Raw genomic sequence first — 25,424 nt, forward strand, 5'->3', positions numbered from 1 at the left:
GAGATGTTTCCTACATCATTCTACACCATCATAGTGGTGATGCAGATTTTTGTTTTCCCGTAAACATATGTGCTTAATGTTGCCTTGTGTGTGTTGATGTTAAGATGAGCAGCATTCACACAGCATACACCAAAAGGTGACAAGGGGGGCATGTGAATAGCACGTGAATAGGAGAAAGTCAAGGTAGAGTTTAAATTCAACCACAGGTAACGCACGAAGCAGGTAATGGAGCTGCGCGGCGTCTGGGTTGGAGCGATTGGCCGTGTAGCCATGGCCGATGCCCCCTCGTGATCAGTGCAGATCCATGGGTGTGATTCAGGTCTCCTTCTCTTCCCCCTGTCTCTGCAGAGCCTTTGGCGAGTCCGGCCCCCTCCCACCCCGGAATGAGCGAAGATGCACCTGCTGCTTTGGAGGGCGGCGGCTGCGCCCCTGCTAATTGCGGCGCCTCCTCTGCCATCCCCCAGCCCGGCACGGCCTCCAAGCCCTGGCGCAGCAAGTCGGTCAGTGTGAAGCACAGCGCCACGGCTGCCACGCTCGCGGTCAAGCCTCCTGCACCTGAGGCCCCCAGGCCCACCCCCGAAGCCCTGAAGCCAGCCCCCAACAATCAGAGGTCCATGCTGGAAAAACTGAAACTTTTCAACAGCAAGGGGGCTTCCAAGGTGGGTGAGGGCCCGGGGTCACGGGATACAAGCTGCGAGCGGCTGGAGATCCTGCCCAGCTTTGAAGAGAGCGAAGAGATGGAGGCCGGTGGTCGCCCGCTGTCCGCGGCGGGCCCCACCTCCAACAGCCCCAAGATCGCGCTCAAGGGCATTGCCCAGAGAACTTTCAGCCGGGCGCTGACCAACAAGAAGAGTTCCCCGAAAGGCAGTGAGAAGGAAAAGGAGAAACAGCAGCGGGAGAAGGAGAAGGAGAAAAGCAAGGACCTCGCCAAGAGAGCCTCGGTGACAGAGAGGCCAGACCTCAAGGAGGGGCCGAGAGAAGACCTCAGCGGGGTGGCGGTGACCGAGATGCCAAAAAAGTCCTCCAAGATCGCCAGCTTCATCCCCAAAGGGGGGAAGCTCAACAGTGCCAAGAAGGAGGCCCCGGCCCCTTCCCACAGTGGGATACCAAAACCAGGAATGAAGAGCATGCCCGGGAAATCCCCAAGTGCCCCCGCGCCTTCCAAGGACGGGGAGCGCAGCCGGGGTGGGAAGCCGAGCTCCGGGCTCCCCCAGCAGAAGCCCCAGCTGGACGGCAGACACTCCAGTTCCTCCTCCAGCCTGGCGTCCTCGGAAGGCAAAGCCCCAGGAGGGACCACCCTGAATCACAGCATCAGCAGCCAGACTGTCAGTGGGTCCGTCGGGACCGCCCAAACCACGGGAAGCAATACTGTCAGTGTCCAGCTACCTCAGCCCCAGCAGTACAGCCACCCCAACACTGCCACGGTGGCGCCTTTCCTGTACAGGTAGGAGCGGCTGCCCCCTGCCCTGCCGGGGCCCGTGGGCAAAGGAGCCTTGCTGGTGGATTCTGGGTCTCTGAGGGTAGGGGTCGGGACTGCTACCCAGGAACATTGAGGCACACAGCTCAGGTGCCGCGTGATCTGTGTGCTTGAGGGACGGTTAATTCAGCAGCGCTGGGGGGAGGTCAGGAAGCTAAAGAGTGGAAGTAGAATTGAGCTGATCCTGGGATAAGGAGGAGTGGCCCAGGCACATGGGGACCCAGGGGATTTGCAGAGGTGGCAGAAGCTGGGAGGGTGGTTTGCTATCACTCGACAGGCTCCAACATCAGTCCTAAAGCATCCTGAATGTACTTTAAACAATGAAAACCACAAAACCACCTTGCTGAGTAACGGAGACTTCTCACAGAGGTGCTTATCTTAAAATTCCAGATCCTCAGGGTTTCTTACCCCATCACATGTATTAAATGTTTTCTTTTCTTTTTTTTTTTAAATTAAAAAAAATTTTTTTTTGCCTCTGCGGTGTGGCTTGCAGGTTCCCAGCCAGGGACTGAACCTGGGCCACGGCAGTGAAAGCCCAGAATCCTAACCACTAGGCCACTAGGGAATTCCTTACATATTTTTTTCGGTCCCTGCTGTGTGCTGGGATTTCTCGAGAGGAGAACAGCATGAGGAAGAAGGGTAGCCATAAGGAGGGACTGGTTCTAGAGGAACCAAAGAAACCCGGGTTGTATTTGGGGAGACGAGCCTGGGTGTTTGCGTCTGTCCGTTATCGGTCCCTCGGTCTGTCTGTCTCTGATGGCACATCCTTAGCACCACGGGAGACCACGTGGAGCCAGGTGCTGTTGCTCTGGGTGGTTCTGGCCTACGAGAGCCTCTGGTTGCACCACACACCTGTACAGGATGGAGGACACTGGCCCCAGGTGAGGGTGATGCTGGATACATGGGATGAGTCTTTTCCGGGCAGATGCGAGCCTCTCAGCCCTGCTCTTGGGGGTTCCCAGAACCTTGTTCACAGTGTTCGACTTGATCCTATGCTCGAGATGTGCAGGGCAGTGGGCTACACTGCACAGCTGGGTGATAACTAATACCTCTCCACAGCACAAGGGGACGGATGGTTGAATGCCACAGTCTGGGCACTTACTTTACAGTTTCTACCCTAAGTATATACACAATCACACCTGTACACACACACTCATACACCTATAGCGTGGACGCACATCAGGGACAGTCACACGTAAGTAAGGACGCAAGTACACATTCATACATAAAATGCAAATACACATATTCACACGTGTATTTACATACCTGTTCATATGCACAGACTCAGGCCCATGCTTTCAGCTTCCTCTGTTTACATGGTTCCCCAAAGAATTAGATATTTCCTCTATTTCTGCCAGAGGTGAGTTCTAGTAGGTTCTGTCACCATTCCTGCCAAGAGCTGATAGAAAGTCTGGTTCAAGCGATTGATTTCAGAGTCAAGCCCACAGCGTTCAGCCTGTGAGGGAATGTCAGGCTTCTGAGGAGAAGCTCTTTCCTTTTCATTGCTTACCCACCCCTTCAGTAAGGGTCACGCCAGACCTTTTTAATGGGAGGCGGTCATCTTGGTATTCAATCAAGTCATCAGCTCAGCTAACAGTCCTGAGAAGGGTGCCAAGGCTTAGATAATGACTCAGCACTTGCCTCCATGCTCAGCTTTTTATACAAGTGTTCTCTGAACCGCGGAGGCAGCTGAATTGTTTGCCGTGAAATTTTTATCACGGCAGTCACACGAATAGTCTTGAGGTGATGCCTATTCAAGCGACTGTTCCCAGATTCTTGATCCGCATTTTCAGAATTAAAATACGTGACTGTCTGATCACCCGTCAGTCCCACCCCCGCTCCTTTTTTTTTCTGGCTGTAATTATTTGAACGATTCTAAAACGTTTAACCTTTTCAAAAATATTTCAAGATTTTTCAATGAGAGGAAAAACTCTTAATGCTGAAGAGCAAATGTCTGGACAACTAGGAGGAAGGAGAAACGTCACATGTGTCTGTCAAGCTGCGTCTTAGTGTTTACGCTCACCCTGTGTGATGTCCTTCTGGCTCCTCTGAGGTGCCTTTCCTCTAGGTGAGCCAAGTAGGAGGATGGAAAGAAGAGCACTGGGATGGAGTCGGGATGCCTGGACTCTGCCTTTATTCGCTCGTGAAGTCCCTGGTGGCCTTGGGACCTGGCTGCAGGCATAGCTGTTGAGTATGTACCACGCGAGTGCAGAGACCCAGCTCATTTAATCATTCTCACACGTCCATGAGCTGGCTACCCTTTTTATATCCCTGTTTCTGAAGGTGAGCAAACTGAGGCCTAGAGTATTTAAGGTAACTTGCTCTAGGTCAAAGAGCCGAGAAGCCAGAAAGCTAGTGTCTAAAGCCAAGTCTGTCCCTTTAAGAGGGGCCAAGTGCTTAACCACGAAACCATCGTGACTCTAAATCACTGCCTCGCTTTGAGCCTCATCTGTAAAGTGAGGAGATGGGGCCAGATTAGAGGATTTTAGGAAATGGTTTAGGCTCCCTTTGTGCTCTGAGATGCTCTCTCTCAAGTTTATAGCTCACTGTATATGCCTTACAGCACTCCCCCCCAGAACCTCTCCACGTTAGTGATGGTACCAAGGGAAGAAAAGGAAGATAAATCACCTTTGAAAAATAACTCTGAATGAATCATGGTTACCGATTCAGAAGGCACACTGGACACCTCTATTGCTTTACACTCTACTGCTTTTATGTTGTCTCACCTGTGATTTTTGTAGCAGCCAGGGGAGGTCGCTGCCGTAATCCCCGCTTGAGGGCCAGACGCTCAACGAGGTGCAGTGAGTTACTGAGATGTGCGTGGCTATCAAGTTACAGACTCCACACTGCAGCCAGCTCACTGTTCAGACTCCAAGTCTAATGTTCCTCCTAGCACCCAGCATCGTCCTACACTTAAAAACTTCTCTTTATCCGTTCAGGACACCCTGCCTGAGTGCCTGCTTGGCATGTGGTTGGAACAGATCGTGTTCTCATGTGCACGCATCAAAAGAGCCAGTCTTAGCCTTCAGAGAGCTCTTAATCTAGTGTAGGAAAGATTTATCCATTAGATCGTATTGTAATAATCAGGAGAATAGAGACGCACAGGGGTGGAGCCATCTGCTGGCCAAGGACTGGGAAGGCTTCCAGCCAAGATGACATGGGGACTGTGCCTGAAAGGTAGATTAGGAGCAAACTAAGGAAGAAAGAGGAAAGAGCCCTTAGGCAGAGGGCACAATGACCACAAAGACAAAACTTAAGGACAGGGTATGATCTGGGAATGGAGAGAAGCCCATGTGGGTGAAGCACAGGGCAGGCCTGTGTGTAAAGGGCCAAGAGTGGTAGGAGACAGGGCTGGAAAGGAAGGAAGGAAGAATCCCACGATGTAGGGCACCTTCCATCACAGTTAGGACTTTAGACCTTATTCTGTGGGCAGCGGGAAACCATCGGAGCCCTTTCATCAGAAGGTGACAGGATCACATCGGCATCACCGAGATCAGTGCAGGACAGAATGGGGCGTGGACCAGACCTAGGAACAGTCTAGAACAGAAGTCACGGTTCACGTGCCTGCTTGGGTCCACAAGGTAATGCAAATGAGTGGTTCAGGGTGAGTGGGACTCTGGTAGAGGGAACCCCACGCCTCTCTAGAGGGGGCCGCCACCACTTGTCACCAGCAGGTGGCGCCCTGCAAGAACGTGAGCTCAGTCCTTCCAAACTTGTTTCTACTGGGAGAAGGCAGAAATCCGGAATTTCTGTGAAATCTCCCGATTTTTAAATGTGGAAATGAATTCAGAAGCTTAAAAAAAAATACTGTGGAGACCAATAAGAATCAGTCTGTGGGCTGCTTTCTGTACATGGCTGTCGCTGGCAACCTCTAGTCTGGAGGCAGCGTACCTGTTCACAGAGCGCTTCTAGGGCCTGGGCAGAGATGGCGAGAGCTTGGATTCTGGACAAGGGAAGGAGAGGAACACTGAGAGCGTGAAAATCCTTTAAAGGTCGAGATGGCGGGAATGGGGAACCGATGGTATCGGTAGGAGGGCAAAGTGGGGAGCGTGGATGGGTGATGTGGGGTTATCAGTACGCGTCCACCACAGTCTGTTTTAGACAGTTCACAATGCTGGCAAACACTTTCTTCACAGGGAGTGAAATCTGGTTGAACCAGCTCAGGATGCTAATGAATTAGTAACGTTACACCCATGGTTATGTGTCTGAGTATAATTATATGTTTGTGTGGCACGCCAAAATATTCAGAGGTAATTGTGGCAAGAGCACATGGCATGAAGCAGTTGCCTCGATTTGCTTGACAGAAAAGGGCATGGAGAAGGTTTGGGGAAGTACAGAGTTCAGTCAGGTGTTGAAGTAATGATCAACGAGACCTTTCATCTCAGAAGCTCTGAGCTCTGAATCAGACCTAGAGGACAAACACACCTGCCTGCTACCCACTCCTCACTGGTTGTACAGTCATCTTTCCAGAGACGGCCGTGTCAGGAGGATCTGGAGGGGCCCTGGGGGCTGTCAGTGGAGTCATGGAGTCATCTTCAGGCTTGGCTTGCCGGCATCGCTGGTTACTTAGAAGTGGTTCTTCGGCACATGTTAAACAATCCAAACCATCCAGTACTCGCCAGCATTTTCCTGGCTAGACCTAGCTCCCCGAAGGGGATGCAGAGAAGCGTTCTTCAGTGAAGGATTGCAGACCCTCCATTTGGGTGATGAATATTTCATCTTTTACAGTTCGGTGGCTCTCTCTGTTTCTAGGACCTTGCTCCACGTTCACCAGTGAATTATTTAGCGTCCGTCTGCTGGTCCGCTCTGTTCTAATGCTTCTTGCCGAAGGAGGGGATAGTCGGGGCTGTGGTCGGGGCACAGTGGTCCGGATGTGCTAGTTATCCCTTGTGACAAGTGTGTCTGCTCTGGTTTGTGTGTGAAGGTCCCAGACAGACACCGAAGGGAATGTTACTGCCGAGTCCAGCTCAGGGGGTGTGACCGTGGAGCCGAGCCACTACACCAAGAGTGGACAGCCTGCCCTGGAGGAACTCACTGGTGAGTTTGGCGCCTGGAAATTCCGTGTCTCTTGGTGGTGAGGCCTCCCGTGCAACCATCTGCTGGAAGGTCCCGAACCCAGCTTGATGTGAAGTTGCTTCACTGTTGCCTTGATTGATGAGCCAGACAAACTGATTGTCTGTCTTACTACCTTCCTTCTCTTTCTTCTCCTTTTCTCATGATCTATTCCCTCCTCCCCAGAATTGTAAATAAGTCTTTTACCTGTTGGCCATTCTGTTTTTTGTTTTTTGTTTTTTGTTTTTTTTTTTTTTGCGGTACGCGGGCCTCTCACTGTTGCGGCCTCTCCCTTTGCGCAGCACAGGCTCCGGACGCGCTGGCTCAGCGGCCATGGCTCACGGGCCCAGCCGCTCCGCGGCATGTGGGATCTTCCCGGACCTGGGCACGAACCCGTGTCCCCTGCATCGGCAGGCGGACTCTCAACCACTGTGCCACCAGGGAAGCCCTGTTCTGTTTTAAGGTTTGCTCCTCTTCAGTCACGTAGGGGCTCTGGGCTGCTCGGATACTTCACTTTGAATCTCCTTGTTCACTCTTCGGATAGAGTTGCCTTACAAAAAGACTTGGAACTCTAAAATGTATTGACTTTTTCAAATTTCCTTTAAGAAGCACCGATTGAAAATTGTTCTGAGCACCCTCGGAACAGTTGGAAAGAAGATTTCAGCGTGCTTCTTTTACCAAAAACAAAAAAAAATCTAAATTTTATTTAAATATAACCCAGACAAGGATGATTAAAGGGATATTATATCACATAAAAACATAAAATCTGCAATTGTCATATAGTTAATTCCACAATTATTTATTAGTGTTATACTGTCACATTCTTAATTTAAAGAAAACAAGAAGAGGGAAGACATATGGGAACATATGTATATGTATAGCTGATTCACTTTGTTATAAAGCAGAAACTAACACACCATTGTAAAGCAATTATACCCCAATAAAGATGTTTAAAAAATAAATAAAGAAAGAAAGAAAGAAAACAAGGTAGCATCAGAATTAGAATTCCTACTGCAGTGTCTTCTGAGCTACCACCTTCTCTGTCCCTTGTCCCCCCTTCCCAGCTCTGTGCCCTGGGTTCCAGCAACTTCTAACCGGGGAAGGGAGTGGTAAACCACGTATTTAGCAGTGGCTGAGTTATTCTTCGCATATCTTACCACTTCCAGAGTTGGGTTAAAAATTGAATCCATGTTTAAAATCCATTTATTAGACTAATTATCCATGACCCCACCATATTAATAGCCACATTACAGCTGTGGAGTTGGTCTGCAGCCCACATGATCAACTCTTATACCCGTGTGCCCATTAGCTCTGAGTATTAATTTCAGAGGATCTGAGTGATTTCTCTCTTCTCTTCTGGTTCTGCTGCCTGGGCACTGTGATGGGGCAGAGAGGTTTCAGGCCATTCGTAAATGATCCATCTTACAGTGGTTTAGGGCCCCATTTAGTGGTTTGGGATTGATTTTATGTTTCCTTCTCTCCCAGGTTTTAGCTCCCCTGCCTATGAGGACACGGATAGTGCAGGAAAAGGGCCAGCTCTCAGGAGAAGGATGTGGAGTTTAATTACTACTCAGGTCTCCACACACATTCCAGATTGTGTTCGTATGTGCACGCATCAAAAGAGCCAGGCCGGTGATTCAGAGGCCGGCATGGATCAGATGTGTGACTCGTGGAGGAGTGTGCAGTCGTGGCAGACATTTGGGCTCAGTGAAATTCACATCTGAAAAGCAAAAGCGGCAGCCGGAAAACATTCCACATAACAGTTAAATTTCACAGGGGCAGATGGCAGCCTGTGATCTTTTTACTCCTTTATCTTTTTCTCCCCATGTCTCCTGTGCATCAGGACAGTAAACCAAGTGAGAGCTCAGAAAGCCTGAGATGCTGTCGGTTTGGGGACCAGAACTGTGCAGCCAGTCATGCCTGATCGAGCCCCCTTTGGTGTAAAGTCAGAAGATGTTAGTTGCTAAGGAAAATATCTGAATTAGGGTGACTTGTCTTTACATTCAAGTAGTGGAACTCACATGAGCGGCTGTAACACATGCGGCTGTACGGTTAATAATTTTATGGAGACACTACATAGTAGCTTGTATGTATGAGGTTGAATTCAGCTTATGTACAGCCGATCCCTTGAAATGACAACAAACGGGTGTATTTAGGAATGGACACTTATGAGACTATTTGATCAATTGCTAAGTTCCTCCCCTTACTTACGCAAGTAGGTGGATTTTCCCATGGTGCTCTGTCATTTACATAGCGTTACACGCGAGTCCTGCATCTCAGATTGTAACGTTAGAAGGAACAACGTCCGCTTATTATCCAGTCCGTGAATCCCTTCGATCATTCATTGATGAATTGTCTTTCAGTCTCTGCTGGAATACTTCTTGTGACGGAAAGTCTATTCCTTCATGAGGCAGCCCTTCCATATTTTATTGGCGTTAAGTAGTAATAGAGTCTTTTATCCTTACCTTTCTAAATCACTGGATATAATCCAGCCTCACGGATAATTTCCATTCTTTTCCATATAGCAGCGTGTCCCTTAGCGTCCCTCTTCCAAGTAAAAATCCCCGGTTCCATCCATGTTCCTCATGTAACACCCTGGTATCCTCACCTCTGCTCTGTTCGGTCGGAATATGGTGTTCTCTCCATCATGGCCAGTGGTTTGAGGGAGGACCGCCCTTGGTCGATGCAGGAGAGCCACAGGTAGACATGGAATAGTTCATTCAGTTTCTAATCTCTCTGTATACGGGCTTTAAGGGCCCAGCCATTTCCACCAGGGCACGGCTGTGTGTTTATTTTGTTCAGGCTATGGGTTGGTAGGGAGATCTTACATTAGGGCCATCTTCCAAGCAGGTAGAATTGGCAGTTCAGAACGTGATCACCTGAGCAAGGCAGGTGGGTTACTGATTTGTGTTTCTACGTTGCTCTTGGAATCTGTGTATGTAGTGTTCCGAGAGGAGCAGATGTTTCCTAGTGGGACCCCTCAGAGGGACACGGGACACTCAGATTCAACGAGCCCTCATTTTATGCCAGGCATATCATGTGTCATCTCATCTGATCCTCCTAACCTTGAGGGGGAAGGGGTTTTATCCCCATTTGACAAATGACATTTAGAGAGAATAAATGACTTGCCCGAGGTCAAGCGGCTATTAAGTGGCAGTGCCGTGATTCAAACCTTTACCTGTTGGAATGCAAAAGCTCTCCTTTTTCTTCAGCCCTACGTTGACCAAACATCTTGTGGACAATAAATATTTCTTGAGCATCTATAGATTTGTGTGGGGTTATCAAAAATAAAGGTGAGACACCACTCCACATCAAAGATCTTTGAATTTCTAAAGGAGAGTTAACAGGCAAATGTGTCATTCATAGAGACATGGATAAATACAGGCGTACCTTGGAGATATTGCAGGTTTGGTTCCAGACCACTGCAGTAAAGCAAATATTGCAGTAATGCAAGACACACAGAGTTTCTGGCTTCCCAGTGCATATAAAAGCTCTGTTTACACTACACTGTAGCCTGTTAAGTGTGCGGTAGCATTATGTCTAAAGAAAACAATGTACAGGACTTCCGTGGTGGCGCAGTGGTTAAGAATCCGCCTGCCAATGCAGGAGACGCGGGTTCGAGCCCTGGTCCGGGAAGATCCCACATGCCACAGAGCAACTAAGCCCGTGCACCACAACTACTGAGCCTGCGCTCTAGAGCCCGTGAGCCACAACTACTGAACCCACGTGCCACAACTACTGAAGTCCACGCTTCTAGAGCCTGTGCTCCACAGCAAGAGAAGCCACTGCACTGAGAAGCCCACGCACGGCAACCAAGAGTAGCCCCCGCTCGCCGCAACTAGAGAAAGCCCGTGTGCAGCAACGAAGACCCAACTCAGCCACAAATAAATTAATTAAAAAGAGAAAAGAAAACAATATGCATAACTGAAAAATACTTTATTGCTAAAAAAGGCTAACCATCATCTGAGCCTTCAGTGAGTCATAATTTTTTTGCTGGTGGAGGGTTTGAAATTTTGGGAGAATTACCAAAATGTGACACAGAGACACAAAGTGAGCAAATGCTGTTGGAAAAATGGCACTGATAGGGCTTGCTTGACGCAGGGTTGCCACAAACCTTCAATGCCCACGAAGCACAAAAAGTGAAGCACGATAAACAAGGTATGCCTGTAAATATAGTTTTTATACTGTTGTGTGTGATTAAGTTAATTAATGAAGGTAACTTGAAAACTGGTGCCTAGACTTAGCTTCATAATAAATGTTCCCTGCAGGGCCTGGAGCTATCCAAAGGATCAGTACCTTTTTGGCAGCCTTTACACAGATAAAATGTGGTCAGACTGGCAGTAAAAGATATTTAATTGATGGCCCAGGAGATAGATGCAATTACATTCCTCCACGGCCGTTAGGGGAAGGTAAAATAGATATTCATCACTGCTTTTGCTTAAAAACACATACATATATATATATGTATTTCAAAGAATTGGATGGGAAATGCAGGTTTGACCACTTTTTAGATAAGACAAAAATGCCTTCCAAATTTCTGTTGGTTAGAAGTGGGAAGAAAATTGAAAACACTGGCATTTTCAAGGGTAGAGAGTTTGCCATAGCAGGTTATCTCCATATAATCATTCCTTTAGTCCATTCCCCAGCCTCCAGGCACCACCATGCTGAGAATAATCTAAGATCATCTGTCTCAGAAGGAAAGTTAATTCTATGACATTTCTTATAGAAATGTCTATAAGAAATGCCTGTTGCACTATTAATGACAGTTGCTGGAAGTTCTGCTTGGTGTCTGCTCTATATCCCACTTGCTGCTGCCCATGTGTACTGTGTTCTATATAGAGATTTCTTTAGAAATATTGCTGAGCACTTGAAATAATCATCAGCTTTTAAAGACCCTTGGTTGTGGTCTTCTCAGCCCTCCTGAAATGACTCTGAGGGAACGACACGTGATTCCTTTAATCAGTATTTTAGTTATTTGGCTTTTCCTCTCCCCCTATAAGCAGCCCAAGCTAAACAAAATAGCCAGACAACCCAAAGCGAGGCTTCCCTGAGAGGGGACATGGCTTCCTAGCTTGTGTGTAGCCTGTTTCTCCTGGGATGTTTGTGCCAACTTGACCTCTCCGGGCCAGGTATTTGGTGGGAAATGTTGCCCAGGGAATAGAAGTCCCTTATCCCCCAGAGAGAAGCCTGAATCTTCTCGAATGATCCCCGCTCTGCAGCACCAGCTGGCGTGAGTTGAGTGCTTTTGGTGGGTGCTGCGCTCAGGGATCTCCATTTAGTCCCTACAACAGTCCTTTGAGGTCAGCACTGTCACTGTCTTCGTCTAGGACCGCGGAATCTGAAGGATGGAGAGAGAGGGTCAGCACCTATCCCGTGACCACTCAGCCAGCGGGTTAAAGGAGCCAGCATTCGAGATGACATAACAAATCGAACAAAGAAAAAGGCAAACCTCTCTCTGGAGGAATATTCATGATCAATAAGTGCAGATCATTTAGCCACTACAAATTAACCACCTGTAATGTCGGGCCAATAGACAGCAGCACCTGTCACCCGTGGGTGAGAAAACCAAAGGTCCTTCCTGGGCAGGAGTCAGACCTAATGTGTTCGTGGCTTTATTGGAGACAGTGTGAAAACGTGTTTGTCTCAGACTCGGCACTTTGCTTTTCCCACGGCTAGACTTCACCTGTTGCTGGAGGGACCTGCAGGGAGAAGAAAGACCTCTCTCTCTCTTTAGATTTAACACCTTCCTTTGGGCACCTGTGCATTTATTCATTCATGCATTCATTCTGAAATCCTTTTCGAGCGCCCGTGGTGAACCAGGCCCTGAGCAGGAAACGTGGTTTTGGTCACAGGCACAGTTGCTGTTCCCAAGAATCTCCCCATCTATCTGAGAACTAAAATAGCTTTAACCTTTGTCTCTCCAGGGGAAGATCCCGAGGCTCGGCGACTGCGGACGGTGAAGAACATCGCTGATCTGCGGCAGAATTTGGAGGAGACCATGTCCAGTTTACGGGGAACTCAGGTTACACACAGGTATCTAGAGCGTGAGTCACTTTCCTGAACCAGCTAGTAACTTGGTTTTCACATGGCCGTTCCTGCCACGGTGTGTTCTCGCCACTAGCCTAGTGATTTGGTTGATAACGGAATAAATAACCTTGATCACCAAATGTGCTGGAATTCACCAAGAATGCCATACAGCATGCAGAAGTGTCAAGAGCAAAAATCCGTGGAGACAGATTCCTCCCCAAAGCAGAAGGTTGCTAAATCCATTCCACAGAGGATGTTGCAGAGCAGCTGCATTTAAATTTCCCTTTGCTTGCTTTTGCCAAAACGATATAATATTATACTGTTGAAACGAGCAGGTGAACTGTGTTTGACCTGTGTGATAAAGTGAATAACTCGAATTCCTACCCGGTCTTCTGATCCCCAAGCACTCTGTAACGTTGTTAGTCATGCACGTGTATAAAACACGTACAGAAATATTTATAAAAACGTAGGACCATGTTTAAACCATGATTTCGTTAGATGAACTCTAGGATTACACTGGAAACATTTATCAGTTTCTTTTCATTGTTGAGCAAGAAGGGGAAGAGGGTGCAGCCCTGGGACGTCCTTCGTGATTTGGGCAGAACCAACTTTTATGCTTTGTGTTTGGCCTTGATGATCGAGGTAAAGTCCCGGTTACCCCTGTGAGCTCCCGGGTCCGGGGGGTCTCCCCTGCTTCTCCGATTTCAGTCTCTTTGATAAATGAATACAGCAAGGAGACTGCTGGGCTCCTCCACGGCCAGCAGCTTTGGCAGATTGGGGTTAAGCACTGTGGGTTCTTAAACAAGACCAGGGCCCGAACCTTAGGAGTTCCCAGTATAAGGAAAGTCAGGCAGGCTGCTTCCAGGATCAGAGGGAAACAAAAACAGATGAGGCACCAAATTGATTCTCCCAGAGCCAAGTCGACTGGGGGTGGCTGGTGATGGCATGGAACCAGGTGCTGGACCCTGCGACTCTTGATTAGCTAAGAAGCATCCCTCTTTCCACCATCATCATTGAAACTGATTAAATGTAGGTTACAGCAGTTTCGTGGATTTCTTGGCTTGGGCTAGGATGGTGATCATGACAGGAGGGAAATCTTCCATGCTTTCTTCTGCAGGAAAGACTCGCTGTCTCTGCTTAGTAAAGAGACCCCAGCGTGTCTCTGCATCTTGATGGTGTGACGAGACCTGCAGGGCTGGAAAGACAGTGGACTGACTGCAAAAGAGTCTTCGGAGGGCCAGGGACGCGCTCCATCCCCTGGCAGTTTCAGACTCAGCTAGTTTCATGGGTCTCAAGCCCAGGCATCTACCACTCTTTTCTGGCCTTTTGCCCCCAAAGTTTGTCATTTTGGACAAAAGGTGGGAGAAGCAGAAGTGCGTGTGTTTAGCGGGGGCGGGGGGGGGGGATAGCTATTACAGGGTTAGAAAATCAGGGCCCTCCCCACCTTCACAGTCTGGAGAGAGCTGAGGATGTGAAAGTGGGATCTTAGGACCTTGGGAGTGGATGGGTACATCCTGCCTTTAGGAAAAGTGAGCTGAGATGCAGCATCCTAGGATGAATAGGCACACAGCTACCCTTATGCCCCATTGTTATCAGTCCAGAGTTTTCTACTTCCTTTCCTGGGTTGGAAAGAAGATTCCAGAAGTTAAGATTGTTCATTTAAAGTAATTGTTAGGGGGTATCTTGTACCATGTTTTAGGGGAAGAATCTGTGCTGGGCTTCTCAGGATGTCACGTAGATGTGCAGCTTGGTCTCCATTTTTAACAGAGCTACACTGGGTGATATGTTGGTACCTTATTTTTTTTTTAACTTATTTATTTTATTTTTGGCTGCATTGGGTCTGTGTTGCTGTGCGCGGGCCTCCTCTAGTTGCAGTGAGCGGAGGCTACTCTTTGTTGTGGTGCATGGGCTTCTCATTGCGGTGGCTTCTCTTGTTGCAGAGCACGGGCTCTAAGCGCGTGGGCTTCAGGAGTTGTGGGTCGCGGGCTCTAGAGCGCAGGCTCAGTAGTTGTGGCTCACGGGCTCAGTTGCTCCGCGGCATGTGGGATCTTCCCGGACCAGGGCTTGAACCCATGTCCCCTGCATTGGCAGATGGATTTTTTTTTTTTTTTTTTTTTGCGTTACGTGGGCCTCTCACTGTTGTGGCCTCTCCCGTTGCGGAGCGCAGGCTCAGCGGCCATGGCTCACGGGCCCAGCCGCTCTGCGGCATGTGGGATCTTCCCGGAGTGGGGCACGAACCCGTGTCCCCTGCATCGGCAGGCGGACTCTCAACCACTGCGCCACCAGGGAAGCCCGGCAGATGGATTCTTAACCACTGCGCCACCAGGGAAGCCCAGTACCTTATTTTTTGATCCTCTTTTGTATATGGGAAGTATTTCATAATTCTAAAAAAAAAAAAAAATGAAAGAGAATGTGAACTGCAAAGACTACTAGGCATATTGGGGTCTAAACCAAAGCCGGTTTTATGTTTTTAGCACATTGGAAACCACGTTTGACACCAATGTCACCACGGAGATCAGCGGACGCGGTATCCTCAGCTTGACGGGCAGGCCCACCCCCCTGTCCTGGAGGCTCGGCCAGTCCAGCCCTCGGCTGCAGGCGGGAGACGCCCCCTCGATGGGCAACGGGTACCCGCCCCGAGCCAACGCCAGCCGCTTCATCAACACCGAGTCGGGCCGCTACATGTACTCTGCCCCCCTGCGGAGGCAGCTGGCCTCCAGGGGCAGCAGCGTCTGCCACGGGGACGTCTCGGACAAGGCAGGAGATGAGATGGACTTGGAGAGCATCAGCATGGACGCCCCCGGCTACATGAGCGACGGGGACGTTCTGAGCAAGAACGTGCGGGCGGACGACATCACGAGCGGGTGAGTACCTGGGCCGCCTCTCTTTTCACGGAGGAGGGGAGGCGTGGCCCCTGCCTTCTCTTCTGCGGGACTTATTGAGGTTCTCTGGGGGAGAGCAAACTGCCTTCCTCACGTCCTGTTCATTTTTTTTTTTTTTTTTTTTTTTTGCCGTACACGGGCCTCTCACTGCTGTGGCCTCTCCCGTTGCGGAGCACAGGCTCCGGACGCGCAGGCTTAGGGGCCATGGCTCACGGGCCCAGCCGCTCCGCGGCATGTGGGATCTTCCCGGACCGGGGCACGAACCCGCGTCCCCTGCATCGGCAGGCAGACGCTCAACCACTGCGCCACCAGGGAAGCCTGTCCTGTTCATTTTGAAGGCTGTGTGCCCTGGAGGGGAGCCTTCTGGGCCAAGAGACGCAGGACTTGGGCCGCAGTCCGGGCTTGGTAGTAACTCGCCGGGCAATTCCAGCCAGGCTCCACCGGCAGCCAGAGTGACACTTGACAACAAACCATGTTGTGTCAGTCCTTTAAACCAAACCTTATGCTTGGGATCGAATCCAGACTCCTGAGCCTGGCCTACCTGGCCTGCAGGATCTGGCCCTTACCTGCCTCTTAGAACTCATTGTCCTGTACTCCCCCTTGCTTCTGCCGCTGCAGCTGGTAATTCTTTCCCTCAGTCTCATCAAGCTCTTTCCTGCCTCAGGGCCTTTGCACCGTTTCTCTGCCTCGGTTCTGTTGCCCAGATCTATTCCCCTGGTTCCTTCTGGCTGCTCGGCTGGCATCTCTTTGGAGGGGCCCTCCTTGACCCTTCAACTTGAAGTCCTTTATGTGACCTGCCCCAGGCCTAGTTTCCATCACCGTGTCTTAGGCTCATTTGGAAGCTTATCGCTGTTTAAAATTATCCTGAGGATGGGTTTATATTTTATCGTTTCCCCGCCTGTTCCTGCTTACAACAACAAGCGCCATCATGCAGGGACTTGTCTGGCTTGCTCACCACTGAATCCTCAGTGCCTTGTACATGTGGGAGCTTATAAATGTTGCTGAATTGGTGAGCACGTGGCTCGATGGGTGAAGGAGACCCAACCTCCCTGTAACATGCGAAGTTGAGGCGAGTGATGAGATGATGTCTGAGCTGGGCCGTGACCACGTGTGGCCCAAGGCTTGGCTTCTTGTTTTTGCCACACTTCCAGATCACTGTGGAAGCTCAACGAGCCTCCGTTTGCTCCACTTTCTGTGAGTTCTTCATCTGTTAACCCGGCTTGCCCAGAAGCCCTTCAGGACCTTCCCCACCCCCGTCTAACATCCTAATAGGTAAAATTACAGGTAAAAAAATTAGGCATGCTGATCACGCCACTCATTTTCCTGAATGTAATGATCGAGAACCCCATGGGTGAGTCAATGTTTTCATAATTTTAACGATAGCTCATTATCCTACGATGTGCCAAGCACTGTGCCGGGTGCTTTATGTATATGTTATCTTCTTCTGTCCTCACAGCAGTCCTTTGATAGGTGATGTCATAATCCCCATCTTCTGGAGGAGTAAACTGAGGCTCAGGAAGGTTAAATAACTTGCCCAAGTAGTTAAGAAGCAGAGCCCAGGGCTAGTTCCTTAACCACCGAACTGCCCCATCGTGCCCAGCATTGGATTGCTGTGTTGAAATAGCACAGCTACTTGAGTTTATTTTAAAATTGTTTTGCTTAGTTCTACTAGAACTGTTCTTTCATTTAATTAGAAGCTCAGACATAGAGAGCTGCTTTGGCTTTTTTGCCTGTTACTTTTAGAACCATCCCATAGTGAAACCTTCAAAGACAGGAGCCACTAGACCCTTACGGAGTAACGCGTTTCTGCTATTATCCAAATGGCTGGGAAAGTTAATGGCCTGATAAATCAAATGGTCCAGCTAACTTAGAGCATCATTTTGTGTCTCTAGTTTTGCATGAACATGGAAACAGTAACATATACCTGTTACTAAAATTACATGTAATTTAATCTTTTATTATTCTTTAGAAGACCGTTGGTATTCAGCAGGGCCTCAAGGTTATCATTATCACTTCCCACTGTGATATACTACCAAAATACTTCGGGATTATTTTGAGGTTTTCATATTTTTTTAAGCAAGTTTATTCTCTTGTCAGGTCAGTCTCGTAATAAATGAAGATGTATTTATTTTTATGTACTACTGACAGTTTCCACAAGGTGGAGATATTGAAACACCGTAAACTGAACCTTCGTGATGTGACAGTGAGACATTCCTAGTTTCTTCAGCTCTTCAAACCAAAGCCTTTACCCCTGCTAAAAGGCACAGAGGTTCACATTTCACTCTCTGCTTTGGGAAGCTTACATTTTTAGCAAGTGTAGATGAAAGTGTGGAAATGTAAGCAAACACCCAATTACTGAAATTGGAGAACTCTGGTCTGTTTCCAACTCCCCCCCCAGCCCCACCAATTCCTTTTAATGTAGAAATTTACCTACACGATGAGGAGAGGCAGCCCAGATGGCATTGAGCACTCCTTCTAGCTGTGACATTCTAGAGTGCTAGTTTAGCATGACTCCACACTGGAAATACACGCGAGTTTCTGCTTTGAGGCCAAGGTATAGGTTTGCCTGTATGTGCAGAGTTCAGGGCACGCCGTTTAATATCCTCTGTACTCAATTCTTTTTCCTTTTATAAACATGACAAGGTTGTAGATATTGAATGACTGGTCATTTAGTCTGTACTTCAGAATCTGCCCAATAAGTCATATTGCTGAGGCAGTTGGTGTAGTGGAAAGAAAACAGACAGATACCGGACAAGCTTGAATCCCGTTCTGCCACTCGCAAACTCTGTAACGTTAAGCACGTCATTTAACTTCCCAAAGCCTCAAAGCACTACAGTTAATTTGGTTTTTAACCTTCTACAATTAGATTTCTCTTTGAGGTTGTATCTACTTAATGGCAAGTATCTGATAAAGACACACAGTTTTCAGACAGGGTTTAGGTGTCTTATCAACCTCAAAGGTCCCGGCGCTTGGAAACAATTGAAACGATTACAGTTTTCATCCAGACGTTTGTTTGGCCTAGTGGAAACAGCCTCGATGTATGAGTAATATATAAATCAGTATTGAGGCTCTTTGAGGAAAGTTCTCGTAAGAGTTTACAGCAAGTTTAGCTAGCAAGACTGAGGTGGAAGTAAATTCTAGTTTCTGAAAACGTATGGCCTCTGTTTTTAAAATGACAGTGGACCTCAGCTTGGTAGAACAGCTGTTTTTTGATGTCTCCGGCTCATTGTCTCCTTTGGATATGACTGCACGTGCACCTGTGTGTATCATTCAGTTCTCCCTGAGGTAGGGCTGAAGTTACTTGATTTCCTTGGAGTTTAGCTAAGGAACTAATGGCACACGGCTTTGGTCTGTGTGTGTGTGTATTTATTAAACCCTTCTGTCGCATTTAGTATGTGCCAGGCGTGTCTACGTACTGTGCAAGAAATCGTCTGACCTCACCACTTCATTTTATTAGATTGATAAATTGGGCTTCGGCTGTGGTTAGTGGAAAAGGAATTAAAGAAACAGACGAAGATGTCTCTTACCAAGTTTTGATCTGTGAAGCCAATCCGTCTACTCATCTAAAAATTCAGGGTGCCATATGGTATAGAGTGAAATTAAAGGGACAGACTTAGTGTCCATATGTTCGGAAAGATTGTTTTTTTTTCTTTTCAAAGGAGTCAGTGAGTTGTATAATGTTCCAAAGTATGAATATACCTCCCTTCCTGGAAAAGAAAAAAATGACCGTTCAAATTTAACATTAGAAGTTTCTCCGAGAGCCATTGATGGCTTCCCATTGCCTGTGGGAATAGATCTCAACTTCTTAACTGAACAAGGGAGGCTGTTTATGGTCTTTCCCTCAGCTGCCCTCCCGCCTCCACCCTGTCCACATCCCTCCTCACACACCCCAGCTCCCCAGTGCCCTAGGCTACATGCCTTTTGCTACCAAAGGCTGTTTCCTGCATTTGCAAAGCTTTGTGCCACGGGACCTGCCTCTTTCTCCCTGGAATTTCTTTCCCCTCAAGCTTATCTGACTGATTTAAAAAAGCAAAACAAAACAAAAAAAAACCCAAACAAGCAAACAAAAAAAACACCTCCTCTGTGATGCCTTCCTGGACACCCCCAGTCAGTTAACTCTGTCTGGTGTGTTTCTGGTGGTCTTGGTTCACACCCAACCTTATGTGTGAACCTTTCGCTTTGCATGGGAAGTGTTCGATAGGGAGCTGGACGGTATTGAGGAAAGAATATGGTCTTAAGAGGCAAGCAGATTTGAGATTTAATCTTGGCTCTGCCAAATGAACTGGAGCAAGTTTTTAACCTTTGGGAATTAGAGATAGAACTTGAAAAACACCCGGCAGAGTCTGGGATGCACAAGAAACATGCACAATGTGTGCGTGTGCGTGTGTGCGTGCGCGTGTGTGTGTGTGTGTGTGTGTGCCTTTCCTCCACCAAACATGGAGCTCCCAGAAGGCAGATAGTGCCCATTATTTGTCTAAACTGAGACTAGCATAAGTAGGAATTTAATAAATATTTTGTGAATGGTCTGTCCTTCATGCCAACCCTCACGGGACCCTGGGCTTGTATAACTTGTTACCACCAGCTGTGAAAGTCAGTGATTCTATTTACAGAACACTTGGAGAAAATCAATTTAGCCTCTGGTCTTTTTTTTTTTTTTTTTTGGTGTGATGCATAGCTCCATCTAGTGGCAAATATAGGGTGTGATGCTGTGGTTTTGATTGCTTTTGACTCAGAGTCAAAGTCTTACATTGGTTTAAGACTCAGGGCTGTTGTTATTCAAGGCTGAGAGAATGGAGATTGTAGCAGTTGGATCATCTTTCAGATGTGGCCTGACCAGAAGTCTAGTGCAAGAGAGAACATGGGGTTGTGAGCAAGCTGGTCTTCAGAGTTGGCTTTTTGATGGCTAAATTCTTCCCTGTTAGGTGTCAGGGATTACTCAACAGATACCACATGTGCCTGCTGGGAAACTTCATCCCTCAGAAGTTGAGGAACCCATCCCTGCTGAATTACTTGTAGCTCCATAAATATGTCATGGCATGTCTTAGCTCAGGCTGCTATAACAAAATACCGTAGACTGCGTGGCTTAAACAACAGACATTTATTTCTCATGGTTTTGGAGGCAGAAAGTCCATGATCAAGGTACCAGCATGGTTGGGTTCTGGTGAGAGCCCCCTTGCTGGCTTGCTGTGTCCTCCCAGTGCAGAGAGAAGCAGGTCTGGAGTGTCTTCCTCTTCTTCTAAGGACACTAATCCCATTATGGGGCCCCACCCTGTGACTCATCAAACCCAGTTACCTCCCAGAGGCCCCACCTCCTAATACCATCACATCGGTGGCTGGGGGTTCACCATAGGAATTGGCAGGTGTGAGAGAAGCACAAACATTTAACCATAACAGAGTGTTTCAGGCTTCCGTGTATCGTTTGCATGTACAGCACCCTGTGTTGCCTTTCCCATCATTGCCTGCCAGGTCACCTCCTTGAGTAAGCCTTCCCTGATCCTATCCAAACAGAGGTGGTGATTCTTTCTTCTGGCCTCTCATGGTACTTGATGTATTTGTAATAGCACCGATAGCACTGCATCGGAGTCATTACAAATATATATGTGTGTGTAAAAGCAGACAAAGCGTCCATACACACTGTTTTCTTCGATTGTTTCAGTGCATTCTTTATGAGGGGAGAGAGAGCCCATACCTGTTGCCAGCTCTTAAAGGTCAAAGACCAGTCTGTCTTAGATGCTCCCCTATCTTCATGGCTAGCACAGTGCCTGTTCCATAGTAAGTGGCCAATACATATTCGTTGACTGAACGCTGCAGCTGACTTTCAGCGAAGCAAGACCAGTCACATGCCTCTGAACGAAGATGTGCCTCAAATTGAGGCTGCTTGAGCTTGATGCCCCGCCTATGTGATCTTCCTTTCCTCGGCCCTGTCCTGTACACCAGTTATTCCAGACCTGTGACTCCCTCTAGCCCAGTGAGCTGGACATTGACAGTGCACGTAAAAGAGACAGAGGACCAGGGCCACACACCATGGGAGTGGTGGGTGGAGGTAGAGGTGCCCTGTTTCTCTCTTCTTTCCTCCAGTGACCATCATGGGACAAATGAGGGAAGCATTTCTCAAGTCAGCGCAGAACACAGCAGGCAGCACCGTGAGTCCACAAGGCGGTAGTGATAGCACGAAAGGCTCTTTCTTACCTGGTGAATGTTTCTCATGGTCTTCCCAGGCCAGATCTGAAACAACCTTGACAGGCTGTTGTTCCTGGCAAACTGATAGGAGAGGAAGCCAAAATACTCCTTTCGGCCAAAATGCAGCCAAGATAAATGATTTTAGGCAAGGCTGTCCTGAAAGGCACAGTCATGGCAGGGTCCAGCCGGGTGCGGCGGGCATCTCTGGGATTTGAAAAAGATGGGCGCTTGTTTCTCCAGGTTGATCCCCCTGAAATGATCTTGGCTTGTGAGGCTCTTGGAAGGCTTGGGAATTCCCGGTTTCCCGTCGGCCACTGGGCGGGTCTCAGGGATGTTTGGAAGGTGGAACCATCATGGAAAGGTAGAGACTCAGCTCTCTAGGCAGACAGATCTTTAGGGCCTTGGGCAAACCACTTGCCCCTAATGCACTGTGTTCCTCTTACACACACACACACACACACACACACACACACTTTCAAAAATACAGTGGTACTCCAGCATGAAACCACAGGTCCAGGGTAACCCAGTAGTTTTGTGGTGGGGCTGAACCAGGTCCCAGTTTATCAGCCTTTCCATTCCTCTCTGCTTCCCTTGGTGTTTCCTCACATACCCTGGTGATTCATACATATCTTAGCGGGGTATGAATTCACAGACACTAGAAATAGTTCACCCTGTCTCATATTTTCCTTGGTGTTAAATATCGCAGGGAAACCCCATGACCTGCGTTTCCCTCAGCAGCTCTCTGGGTGGAGTGAGTGAGCACAGGGGGTCGGGCAGGGGGCAGGATTCATTTCCCCGAGTGTCGCTGAACAAGTGCCGGCTTCCCCCCACACGGCTGTGATGTCATCTGACATGGGCGGTTCAGCTGATTGATGGCTCTGGTTACCAGTATCAGTTGTCCCCAGTGGCTGGGACAGCATCACTCGTACACGTCTTCTTCCCTGCATCGCAGGCTCCCTTGATTTACTGAGTTTGGGAAATCGCTCAGCCCTTATCGGCAGCTGGGCAGGCGGTTTTATCAGAGGAGAAAGAACAGTTGAGCTAACGGCATGCTGAAAGCAGAGAAATTCTCCAGCCTCCCCAAGCCTGCTCGCGCCACTCACTGTTGGTGAGTTAGCCTGAGCAGGCAGAGAGCAGGATCCCGGAAAGGTTTCCTGGAGAACAGCCCCCTGGAGAAATGAAGTGTGGTCCAGCTTTGACATGGGCAGCCCAGACCGTTACTCGTAATAGCAAATGTTGGCTTAGTAATTTGTGGGGAAGAGAGAAAAAAAAGGGGCGTCTTGTCTTCTCAGGAAACGGGGCTTAGGCCCTGACTTCTTGGGAGTTTTCCAAGCTTGCTTCGAGATTTGAATCTCTTCCAACTCCACCCCACCCACAGCATCTTCAGGGAAAGAAGGGGAGAAGGGAACTAAAGTGAGTGCTTTGGGAGAAGAAGACCATACCTCAGACCCTTCTGAAGTGGCCCCTGAAGGGGATGCTCACTGCCTGCTCACCCATCCTCAGTGACATCCTCCAACACACAGGCTGTCCTGGAGTGGGAGACTGGAAACCCTTCCTTTGGCCTGCCTTCTCGGGAGGCTCCAGGCAAAAGGCAGTAAAATTCCATTTAAAAAGTGTTTACTGGGCTTCCCTGGTGGCGCAGTGGTTGAGAGTCCGCCTGCCGATGCAGGGGACGTGGGTTTGTGTCCCGGTCCGGGAAGATCCCACATGCCGCGGAGCGGCTGGGCCCGTGAGCCATGGCCGCTGAGCCTGCGCGTCCGGAGCCTGTGCTCCACAATGGGAGAGGCCACAGCAGTGAGAGGCCCGCGTACCGCAAAAAAAAAAAAAAAGGTGTTTACTGAGTTTGTTGTGTACTGGAGACTGTGCTAAACACAGTAAGACCAAAGGAAATTAACAAGCCCCAAGAGCCCGAGGTCCTGACAGCACAAGGACGCTCACAGAACGGGGAGGTAATAGGTCAGTGTAAGAGGAGGGAGCTCCAGAGACGGTAGGAAGCAGTGCCTTCTGTGGGGACAACGGCGGGGAGATAAAGGGCCTACTGTGAGGTGGGGGCATGGGAAGTCCAATCTGGCTGCCCTGCTCTGGGCTGTGTGTCCTGGAGCACGTTCCCTGTGCCCATCTCAGAGCTGCTGTGTGGCACGCCTGTGAGCTTGGCCCAGAGCCTGGCTGCATGGACAGAGCACTCAGCACTACCACAGTATCCACCACCGGCAGCGGCTACAGCATCTTCAGGACCTGTGAGCTGGGCCTTGAAGGAGAAATAAGAGGCCTAGGTCAAGAGCAAGGGCATGAAGACGTGCGGGTGTGCGGCATATAGTTTTATAAGAATGGTGCCTGGGCTGGGTTGGATGGAGATTCAAGACGGGAGCGGGGGAGCTCAGGTCAGCTCTCAGAGTCCAGGGAGGGGTGACACAGCTCCGGGTAAAGCCGAGGCCCCGGGAACGGGCACACGGAGTTAGAGAGACTCCTTACATTAAACTCCGCCTGACCTGAGGCCCGTTGGACAAGGGGCGTGGAGGCACCAGAGAGTCAAGGCCAACTCCCAGGCTCCGGCCTGTGCCGATACTGGCTGGGAATAGTTGACGTCTGTCCTCGGCACCACCCACTGCCCTTAGATTGTCTCAGGTCTCCGGGCCACCCCCGGACCAGGGCTGCCTGGCTGTTCCAGCAGAGTACGTGGCAGCCTCTGGAGCGTAATCCCCAGGGCTTTAGGAAAACCCCAGTCCCACAGCCTCCCAATTCTTGCCCTGGAGAAGCACCGGGCCCAGTAGGGGGAGGCTGCCCTGTGCCCAACACCTAATTCTAACGCAAGGCAGGTGGTGATAAACGTTCCCATTGAGAGGCAAAATGTGGGCTCGGGGTGTTGGTCTGACCATAACACAGACCCCTGAGGGAGCCTTTTCTGTTCTCACTTTCTTCTTCTGGGAAGCAGGCTTCCCTCATCTGCAAATGAGAATAATAAAGCCTGGAGCTGCAGTGACTGATTGAATGAGGTGACACGTGCACGCTGCTGCTGGCCCTTCCAAACCCTCCTCACAATAACGATGCTGCTGCCGGGATTAAATGGGATATGACGTACATATAGTGCCTAGTTCAGAGCCTGGTGCCGGGTAAAAGTACTCACTATATGTCATTCCCTCCTACCCTTGCTTGTTCCCAAACCCTAGGGAGACTCTCCTTATAGTGAGCGGGGTTTGAAATGAGGCTGTAACTGACGTTCACGTGGGAAATAAGAATCCCCCTAAACGCTGCAGCCTGCATCCACTGCGCTGGGGTAGAGAAACCTGCCGCAATGAATCATGTTTAGCAAGGCTGTCCTTCCTCTGCTTCGCACCATCTGGACCATCTGCTCTCTTGTTGGAACAGACTTCCTGCCCTTCACAGGGCTCTTCGTTGGTAGCCATCATCAACAGAACACACAGCCGCTTTGGCCTGCCTCAGATCAGCCCCAGGTGTTCAACCAAGGGAAATTCTGCCTTAGGTCCATTAATCCACGCTGCAGAGAGACTCTGCATTTGAAGTACTGAAAATCAACAAATATTTAACAAGTGTCTTCTCCGTCCCAGGCTTTGCTCTGGGGTATCTGATTGACCAGATTTGTTCTCAGGCTGACCATTTGGTACCCCTTCTTTTGGGATCTCACTTTTGATCCTTATAGGTCCTCATCAGGAGGGACCGTGAGCTCACTCACATTTACCAAAGGGTGCTTACATATCCAGGAAGGGCATATTCCAACTCTGTAGCTCTTGATGGATGACAGAGAATAGGGGCTAACATGTATCACACACCTTCTGTGTGCCAGGTAC

At 49.1% G+C, this 25,424-nt stretch overlaps 1 protein-coding gene across 3 annotated transcripts in view; it reads left to right on the forward strand.

Moving 5' to 3' along the window:
- The window catches only part of NAV2 (neuron navigator 2), a 332,163-nt gene that overhangs the window by 161,071 nt on the left and 145,668 nt on the right, over nt 1-25,424 (forward strand). For all 3 annotated transcript variants that reach the window (XM_032640399.1, XM_032640401.1, XM_032640400.1), the window contains 4 exons: nt 349-1,444; nt 6,402-6,514; nt 12,454-12,562; nt 15,031-15,420. In XM_032640399.1, the coding sequence (XP_032496290.1) occupies nt 349-1,444; nt 6,402-6,514; nt 12,454-12,562; nt 15,031-15,420 (1,708 nt within the window). The remainder of the gene's footprint in view (nt 1-348; nt 1,445-6,401; nt 6,515-12,453; nt 12,563-15,030; nt 15,421-25,424) is intronic.

The sequence above is a fragment of the Phocoena sinus genome, chromosome 8, assembly GCF_008692025.1.
Source record: "Phocoena sinus isolate mPhoSin1 chromosome 8, mPhoSin1.pri, whole genome shotgun sequence".
Lineage (NCBI taxonomy): Eukaryota > Metazoa > Chordata > Mammalia > Artiodactyla > Phocoenidae > Phocoena > Phocoena sinus.